Raw genomic sequence first — 10,473 nt, 5'->3', positions numbered from 1 at the left:
TTTTTGTACTTATTCTTTGCTTTTGCTTTTTGTCCATGTGGGCTAGCCCTCTGGGTGGGTTGTTTCTGTTGTGTTCTGCTGTGTTGAGTATGAGTATTAAAAATTCAATAAAAAAACAAACAAACACAAACAAAATATATAAATATATGTTACTTCTGAATATGCTAAAGTGCAGTTGGGATGACAACATCCGTGCACTGTTTTACATACAAAAATAAATACAAAGCTTGCAGTTGAAATGTAACTGACGGTATACAGTGCAGATGATAGTCAGTGTCATGTAGCATTTAAAAATTGTTGTATTTTTATTTTTTCTAACAATTTCGAACCGAACACTAGGAACCTTTTGTTTTTATCCCGACTCTTGTTTCTACCCGGACATAAAAACAATGCCTGGTGTCATTTCCGGTGGGTGCCATGCCATGCCAGCCTTGGCTTCAGCTGGTTCTGCTATCAAACAATTTGTTACCAAACCAAACGTGACCAAACTAGACGTGCTTTAGAGGGGACTATGAGAACGTGACGTCCTTTATCTCAACTAGAGTGTAATAATAACGTTGACGTTACTCTGACGGACGGAGTAAACATAGCTACGTTGTTCTCTGTTACAATGAGCTCCGTGCCGCTGAAGAGGTTCTACAAGGAGCTGCCGGTGTGCATAGTGGATGACCACCATGATGTAAGCCTGGCCTCTATTTAATATATATATATATATATATATATATATATATATATATATATATATATATATATACAACTGTAATATCGCGTTGTCCTTCGAGACTTCCACTTGGGCTCAACAAACTTAACTCCCTGTATATAATTTACCTAGCTAGTCATCATAGATATATATGGCTAGCTATAGTTGATTAACGTTAGCGTTAATATCCCCTAGTTTATTTCTGACTGTGAAACACAGCTGGCTGTTGGCTTTAAAGCTTGGAGAGGACGTGTGATGAGATATTTCCACATAACTGCGCATTAGTATTAAGTGTTAGGGCTGGGCAATATATTGGTATTATATCGACATCGATATATGAGACTAGATATCGTCTTGAATTTTGGATATCTTGATATGACAAAAGTGGTCTTTTCCTGGTTTTAGAGGCTGCGTTACAGTGAAGTGATGTCATTTTCTGAACTTACCAGACTGTTATAGCTTTTCAATTTTTTGCCTTTACCCACTTAGTCATTGTATCCACATTTTTGGTGATTATTTATCAAAACTCATTGTTTTAATATTTTGTTAAAGCATCAATAGTCACACTACAATGTCGCCACAATATCGCCATTGAGGTATTTTGTCAACAATATCGTGATATTAGATATTGCCATATCGCCCAGCTCTAGTATGTATATTATGTTTTTATAGTAACCGTTTAATTGGAGTTCATTTTTAAATTATTGACATTTGCTTTTTTTTTTTCTTCCAAAACTGTGTTTTCTGTCGGTTTTGCATCCATATTGGCAGCTTTCAAAGCCATAGATTTCATTGGTCAGTGTTGTTGTCACATTAACTCACCCTTTAGCCAATCACCAGCCACATAGCAATCTCTGCAGTTACTGTACCAAAGATAGACGCTGCAAGACTGGTCAGATATCAGCCTTCTAAAACTGTCTGTCATTAGTTATTCTGGTTCCTTTTAGAAAAACAGATGTTACCATCCAGACTTTTGCAAATCACAGACAGGTTTGGAAATGTCAGTGACCATGGTGAGCCCTTCGTCATTTTAGTAGGGTTCATTAGGGGTGGGGGAAAAAATCGATACAGCATAGTATCGCAATACTGTATCGATACACAGACGCCAAGTATGGATCTTTTATTATATATGTGTTGGTCAGTCTGTCTGCTTGACAATCCCATTTTGCAGCAATAAAATTAAAGTGAGATGAACAAACAGAGAAATGTATGTTTTTAGATAAAACAGATGTTGACAAAGTTTTCTTTTGGGGACATCATTTGAAATTGGGAAAAATTTGAAGTTGGGAAAAAGGTAATACATTGCAATATGTTTAAAATCGCAATAATATTGTATCGTGACATAAGTATTGTGATGATATTGTATCGTGAGGCCTCTGGTGATTCCCACCCCTAGGGTTCATCTTGTGTATCTGTAATTGTCTTTCTTTTCCAAGAAATCGTACCAATCTTTAAAATCTGCAAATCTTTAACTGTGGTGCAGATTTGTCCTGCAGCTGTTGGGATTGTTAAATGAGGTGTAAAGCAGCCGGGACCAAATCTGAGCCCAGAATTATTTCAGCAATCAAACTGCTTTGACAAAGTTGTATATTTTGTACATTTTGTATATTTGACTGTAACTGCTGTTCTAATAAGTGGCAATTACTGCTGAACCAAGAGTTACCAAAATGGTATAACTTTGGGTGTTGCGTGTAAATGATTCCTATTGATTCTGCACACAGGGTTTCCGCGGGGTCTTAAAAAGTCTAAAAAAGGCTAATTTTAGGCCTTAGACAGTCTTAAAGTAGTGTGTAGTCTTGAAGTATTGTGTTCTAGGTCTTAATTTTCCTACATCCATGTAACGCCTCTAATGCTCACTGTTTTTTTTTATTCTGTGACATGGTAGTTCTTACTTTTACATGTCCAAATTTAATTTGCTGTATATTTACAGATTATTATTTCTCTGTCGCTTTTATTAAATTCGAACGAGTTCATTATCTTTGCAAGTACTTTTGCGACTCTGCATTTCGTTGTTCTTTTACGTCGTGATATACAGTAGGTCTTAAATTTCATTAATAAAGGTTAAAAAGTCTGAAATTTGACTTGTTGAAATCTACAGAAACCCTGTGCACAGGTGCTATTATGTCTGTCTGATGTGTCAGTTAACAGTACAATGTAATTTGTGCACTTTTTTGACGAAAGAGCTAATGAATCACAAGTGTCTTAGGATATTTTCTATGAAAGATTCTGAGCTTCCAATAAACAGCAACCAAAGATATACACTACAGGCCAAAAGTTTGGACACACCTTCTCATTCGATGCGTTAGCTCTTTTTATTTTCATGACTATTTACATTGTAGATTCTCACTGAAGGCATCAAAACTATGAATGAACACATATGGAATTATGTATTTAACTAAAAAGTGTGAAATAACTGAAAACATGTCTTATATTTTAGATTCTTCAAAGTAGCCACCCTTTGCTTTTTTATTAATAAGGGAATAAATTCCACTAATTAACCCTGACAAAGCACACCTGTGAAGGTAAAACCATTTCAGGTGACTACCTCATGAAGCTCATTGAGAGAACACCAAGGGTTTGCAGAGTTATCAAAAAAAGCAAAGGGTGGCTACTTTGAAGAATCTAAAATATAAGACATGTTTTCAGTTATTTCACACTTTCTTGTTAAGTACATAATTCCATATGTGTTCATTCATAGTTTTGATGCCTTCAGTGAGAATCTACAATGGAAATAGTCATGAAAATAAAGAAACACATTCAATGAGAAAGTGTGTCCAAACTTTTGGCCTGTACTGTATAATGCCAGTTTTCTCAGCACACACGAAGATCTTAAAACTGCTTATTGTCCTGTATCTTTACCAGGTGGTGGGTCATATTTATCGTGCCATTGCATCAAGACACCTTCCACTGAAGGACATAAAGATGGTCCATTTAGACTCCCATCCTGATCTGCTCATCCCTGTCAACATGCCCGCTGACACAGTCTTTGATAAGGAGAAACTATTAAGGTTTGTGCGGCGATGAGAGTGTCACTTAATTTGCCCATTTAGTAGCCTGTAGCCCTGCACAGGACTAGTGATTACAGGTAATGGATGGATATTAGGGCTGCACAATTTATTGTTTTAAAAAAAATTTAACGTATCGTGATATCAACTGGCGCGATATACACATCGCGAAAGGCTGCGACATATCGCGAAAGACTGAGATTTTTTTTGTTAGTTGAAAGAAAATATCAGTAGAAAACTGCACTTTAAAATGTAACTCATTCTTTTTTCTTTTTTTTTGTGGTGCCTTTTTATATTCAATTCAATGTTCAATAAAAGAATGAAATGATTTCCTGTCGTTTGTTTAAAATTCAACTTGTATTTTAGCAGAACACTTAAAGCAGCAGGAATGCAGAACTGAGTACACTTTAATATCTGTTTATTTATCGCGAGTAATATTGTTATTGTGATATTTATTATTTATTATATATTGTGACATTATTGCATATCTCATATTTTCCTCATATCGTGCAGCCCTAATGGATATTCTTAAAAGTCAGACTGTTACGTTGTGTTGGACTCCACCAATCACTGTAGGGTTGTTGTTGTTGTTTTTTTACAGTGAGTTGAGTATAGAAAACTGGATAATGCCCATGGTCTATGCTGGCCATGTGTCATGTGTGGCGTGGCTGCATCCATACTGGGCCCAGCAGATCAGAGAGGGAGAGCACAGGATGGCTGTAGGAAGAGACTCGTCCACCACCACCATTAGGTAAGATGTAGATAGGATTGGGCATCAAGAACCGGCTCCAACTTGGAATCGTTTCAAAAATTACAATTCCAATGGGGTCATTTTTTATTTATTGGAATCCTTTGGGGAATATTTGGTTTTGAATCCGATCATCGGTTCCAAATGTAACATGTGTAAGTCTTGGTTTCCGTAGGGGCCACTGTATTTTCCAGGCGTGTTGTGTTGCAGCCTTGGAGCACAGTAAGCTAGTGTGGCTTTACTTTATGTTGAAAAAGCCCGGTAAAACTGTAAATCACCATTGAATCCAAATACAATCTTCCTCTTATCTGTGAAATAAGAATGTGAGTGACCTGTTTCACCTCCACCCCTCAGAGAAGCGGAATCGAGAATCGCTAAGAACTTAAATACAGAGCCCTGCACGGACCAAAATCACCAAACTCGAAATGATGGCCCAATTATTATATATTTGTTTTAATTGACGATAATTTAAATTCAATTCAAAGAACTTTATTTATCCGTTGGGAACTTCATTTGTGTTGAGCATCAGTGCATGTACAATACCATGAACACAGCATAATCTAACACGCACACACACACACACAACACACACACACACACACACAGTTCCATATAGACAAATAGTAAATAGTTACCAATAAATAGTAACATAAATAGTAACCAAAGCTTGCAAAGTACAATAGATAAATACATGATAAATAAGCATTAAGCATTAAAAAAACAGTTACATTAAAAAAAAAAATAAATAAAAAACAAAGCATGGGATGCATTTGGGCGTGGCTACAGGCCGACTTGTCAATCATGACAAAGGGTTAGCAATGCTAACCATGGCCCTGTGTACATTAAATTAGCCATGAACTTTTATTTTGCGGGGTGTCTTTAAACATTGACCCTCTCACTGTGTGTTTTCAGTTCATGTAGGTTAATAGGAACATTTTGGGTGCCTAAAAATGTCATGTTCCGTGTTTAATAGCACCGTGCCAACCAAAGCTAGCTAGTGCTAGCTGGTGACTTTTAAGGTAATAAATGCTATGTGAAAACTTAGCTACTTCTCAGGACTGTTTAGGTTTGTACAAACTGGGCTTGACTGAAAGTACCCCCACTCGTACGTTTGCACCTTTTAAGGCGAGACAACTTAACCGGTTATCTTCCTGGTACATAAGAGTTTTGTGACTATATGTAGCTCCAGCACAGCTCCCCCCTCCACCGGCTTGAGCCTGACTGGATTGAAAACACCTAAAAGTGAAAAGTACAGGACCTTTTTAAATGTAGTACATATGTTTTCCTTTTTCTTTTCTCTTTGGTTTGTCATAAACTCCACTTCCTCTCACTCTCTCCCCTTCCCTCTGTTTCTCTCCCCTGTGCGCAGGGTGACCAGTACAGACAACTACTTCCTCAGCGATGGTCTGTACGTGTCGGAGAAGCACCTAGAGAACTCTAAACCGCTCTGGCTGAATGTGGTCAAAGTCAATCCTGTTAAACCAAGTCCTGGGCCACTTCCAGGTGGGTTCTTTAGCCACTGAGGGCAGGTGGGAAGGAGACAGGGAGTCTCTAGTACGGTTAGCGACATTAGTACTTGGATTACTTTGATATCCAACCGGAAATATTTGGTTGCCTCAGATGTTTTCAGCACCGGGGGGGGGGGGCATTGACACAAAAATCGCAATTGTATCGAAATCACAATATGGACCAGTGTAATATCCAAATCGCAGGGGGGCGCAATATTTGTTAATGCTAAAATATGTGTCTAACCATTCTGATTTAAGTATTGTGGTGCCGCAGTAATGTGTATCCTACAGACTAAAGAACACGTCTTTGTTTGGTACAGATCCTCGCAAAAATTAGCCTTAACGCGCTACCCCCATTCAAAATGGATGGAAAGGCCTGAGTTTTTGCCGGACGGTCTGGATTATAAACCAGTGTTTTTCTGTGTAACATTTCAGAAAAGAAAAGTGAAGAGGACGCCGCGAGACGGTTTGCCAAGAGGCCCCGTACAGAGTGCAGTAAAGCCGGGGAGGCCAGCTGCTCCGAGGCCCCCTTCAGATGCACCGACACACTGCAACCACCAGAGGGCACCACTGGGGCGAGTTTGGGTGACGATGATGATGATGATGATGAAGGATCCACCAGTTATGTCGTTAAGGGAATATCTGCGTTTCTAAGCGAGACCGAGCCATACATCTTGGACATTGATTTGGATTTCTTTTCATGTAAGAATCCCTTCAAGGAATTATACACACAGGTATATCCCGCTTATACACCTCATGTTTTAGTTCCGTAGCAGCTGTGATTGCTTTCAAACCTTTCATTAAGTTACCATAATCCTGTTTTTAATCAACAACCAGTCAACATCTACAAATTAACAGAATTTGTACTGCTACCTTATTTCATTACTTATTACTTTGATCATTATCTGTACCACTTTCTAGCAGTCAGAGATTTTGCCTTACAATTCGACAAAAGAGTTTTGGAACCATCCCCGGCCTCGACAGGAAATGCATCATATCCAGGAAGTAAAGACTCCGTGGGGCTTTTAAAGTAATAATCTTTTATCCAACAAAACAAAACGGTTGCAGCCGCAGACATTCTGAACACAGGGCTGAAACCTGATAAAGTATCCTTTCAATACATTGTCAAAGATGCGTTAAGTTATTGATATTGATACATCAGTGATTTAGGGGGGGGGGGGCTGTAGCTTTTTAGTTTTTTCAACATAAATCACTTTCATTTCATTTATTATACAGGAAAGAATTAAAAGTAACGTTAAAGGTCCCATGGCATGAAAATTTCACTTTGAGGTTTTTTAACATTAATATGCGTTCCCCCAGCCTGCCTACGGTCCCCCAGTGGCTAGAAATGGTGATAGGTGTAAACCGAGCCCTGGGTATCCTGCTCTGCCTTTGAGAAAATGAAAGCTCAGATGGGCCGATCTGGAATCTTCTCCTTATGAGGTCATAAGGAGCAAGGTTACCTCCCCTTTCTCTGCTTTGCCCGCCCAGAGAATTTGGCCCCCCCATGAGAGAGAGAGACATCATGGCTTTCAAACAAGCAAAGTGGCAGTTGGTCAAGGCCACACCCCCACTCTCCACCTTGGTGCCCTTTTATATAGAATCTATCTATCTATATAAAGGGCACTACTCCACCCTCCTCCATTTAAAGCTACAGACACAGAAATGGCACATACTAAGTAAAGCTCATTGTGGGACTGGCTCCAGTGGCTGTAATTCTGCACCAAGGCTGAATTTCGGGATACAGTATTAGGGGACCACTAAGGTCTATATAAGAGACTTCAGATACAGTATTAGGGGACCACTAAGGTCTATATAAGAGACTTCAGATACAGTATTAGGGGACCACTAAGGTCTATATAAGAGACTTCAGATACAGTATTAGGGGACCACTAAGGTCTATATAAGAGACTTCAGATACAGTATTAGGGGACCACTAAGGTCTATATAAGAGACTTCAGATACAGTATTAGGGGAGGACTGCTCAAATCTATATAAAAGAGACTTCAGATACAGTATTAGGGGACCACTAAGGTCTACATAAAAGAGACTTCAGATACAGTATTAGGGGACCACTAAGGTCTATATAAGAGACTTCAGATACAGTATTAGGGGAACACACTAAGGCCTATATAAAAGAGACTTCAGATACAGTATTAGGGGACCACTAAGGTCTATATAAAGAATGCAACTTCAGATACAGTATTAGGGGACCACTAAGGTCTATATAAGAGACTTCAGATACAGTATTAGGGGACCACTAAGGTCTATATAAGAGACTTCAGATACAGTATTAGGGGACCACTAAGGTCTATATAAAAGAGACTTCAGATACAGTATTAGGGGACCACTAAGGTCTATATAAGAGACTTCAGATACAGTATTAGGGGACCACTAAGGTCTATATAAGAGACTTCAGATACAGTATTAGGGGACCACTAAGGTCTATATAAAAGAGACTTCAGATACAGTATTAGGGGACCACTAAGGTCTATATAAAAGAGACTCCAAGATACAGTATTAGGGGACCACTAAGGTTTATATAAGAGACTTCAGATACAGTATTAGGGGACACTAAGGTCTATATAAGAGACTTCAGATACAGTATTAGGGGACCACTAAGGTCTATATAAGAGACTTCAGATACAGTATTAGGGGACCACTAAAGTTATAAAAGGCATAGGACAGCATACGCTTGAAAAGCGTATATATAAACACAGCGTCTATAAAAGAGACTTCAGATACAGTATTAGGGGACCACTAAGGTCTATATAAAAGAGACTTCAGATACAGTATTAGGGGACCACTAAGGTCTATATAAAAGAGACTTCAGATACAGTATTAGGGGACCACTAAGGTCTATATAAAAGAGACTTCAGATACAGTATTAGGGGACCACTAAGTTCTATATAAAAGAGACTTCAGATACAGTATTAGGGGACCACTAAGATCTATATAAAAGAGACTTCAGATACAGTATTAGGGGACCACTAAGGTCTATATAAAAGAGACTTCAGATACAGTATTAGGGGACCACTAAGGCCTATATAAAAGAGACTTCAGATACAGTATTAGGGGACCACTAAGATCTATATAAAAGAGACTTCAGATACAGTATTAGGGGACCACTAAGGCCTATATAAAAGAGACTTCAGATACAGTATTAGGGGACCACTAAGGCCTATATAAAAGCATCCAAAGAGCACCATGTCATGGGACCTTTAAGTTAAAATTTAAACGGGCCTGACTGGTTTCCAGCAGGTTCCTGTTCTGCGGAAAAATAGAACGTAGAACACAGTTATGGTACATGAAGACAGAAACACTTGAACAGGACATTAGCATGGGCTAGACAGATGCAGACAACTAAAAACAACAATACAGGCAAGACTTGGACAATACATGAACAATCAATGAGTGCAAGTGTAACTGTTGAGAGGGAACGGTTTGTGTGCCTTTTTGAAATATGTGATGATATGAGACTGACCTAGTGAGGCGTACTGGTCTTATATTGTGTGTCGGGAGAAGTGCAGCAAGTGTTGGTGAAGTGCTATTTAGAATCTGAAAATAAAACGCAACAGCGTGGCTGTTTATGTAGTTCGGGTAAGTCGGCGCATTTGAGTGTGTGAGTGCAATGCGACAGTGAGACCACTCTGGGAGATTACTGTGTATCTTGAGAGCTTGATTGTATAGTCGGGCTATTGGTTCAGTAATTTCCTTAGTGGTAAGAGACCAGCATTGCATTGTAATTGCATACATTACGTACATAATATGAAACCAAACCAACACTAAACCAAGGTACAGTTCAAAAACAAATCCCCTATTACCTGTGCACGCCTCATACAAAATCATATTTGCAATTTCCCACTTTTCACTAGTTTTCCACTTTTCTCTCTTAAAGTCCGAGCATTTGTCAGACACCGAAGTTAATGTCGTAGCCTCCCGATGGTGAATATCTAAGAATGGTTTTAATGCAAGTTAATGAGCATAACGTTGTGCCAAAGTTTAAGTTTTTACACAGCCGTTTATCCCACGCCGCCTTTACACTGGCACTTGAAATCAGCTCCGTAATACAAAATGCGCCCCCAGTGGACGTGGTACTACACCGTTGAAAAGCGTCGGAAGCGAGTAGGAAAAAAAGTGGCGGAGAGACTAGATCGACTCATTCTGTCAGTGTCCGAATGTCTAATTCTCTCTGACCTCTCATCTGAGGGCTATAGAGATATAAACAGAAAGGCTGCTGTGTGGAGAAACGTTTCCCAGGATGTTGATATGTCAGGTCGGTTAAATGTGATATAGGCGGTATAATCCTAGATATAGAACAATATATCTATGGGTATGATGTCAATAGTTCGATGTCTGTTGCTAACCAACTTAGCCATAGCAGGTATCTTATGCATTGTTTCTGCACAAATTCAGATTTGTTCATCAGTACCATAGGGCTAATGCTAACTTCTGTTCGGATTGTCTGATAGGAACCGTCCGTTGCCTGTCGTACGAGTTCAACGGGCCAGA

The 10,473-nt window shown here is 39.0% G+C and overlaps 1 protein-coding gene across 1 annotated transcript in view; it reads left to right on the top strand.

The window, feature by feature from the left end:
* The first annotated feature begins 398 nt into the window (after positions 1–398).
* The window catches only part of c11h5orf22 (chromosome 11 C5orf22 homolog), a 14,454-nt gene continuing 4,379 nt past the window's right edge, over positions 399–10,473 (top strand). Inside the window, exons 1-5 of the mRNA XM_039816667.1 lie at positions 399–679; positions 3,563–3,708; positions 4,307–4,456; positions 5,823–5,956; positions 6,397–6,695. Coding sequence (XP_039672601.1) covers positions 611–679; positions 3,563–3,708; positions 4,307–4,456; positions 5,823–5,956; positions 6,397–6,695 — 798 coding nt within the window. The 5' untranslated portion in view covers positions 399–610. The remainder of the gene's footprint in view (positions 680–3,562; positions 3,709–4,306; positions 4,457–5,822; positions 5,957–6,396; positions 6,696–10,473) is intronic.

This window comes from Perca fluviatilis, chromosome 11, assembly GCF_010015445.1.
Source record: "Perca fluviatilis chromosome 11, GENO_Pfluv_1.0, whole genome shotgun sequence".
Classification (NCBI taxonomy): Eukaryota; Metazoa; Chordata; class Actinopteri; order Perciformes; family Percidae; genus Perca; species Perca fluviatilis.
This window is presented reverse-complemented; position numbering and strand designations above follow the sequence as displayed.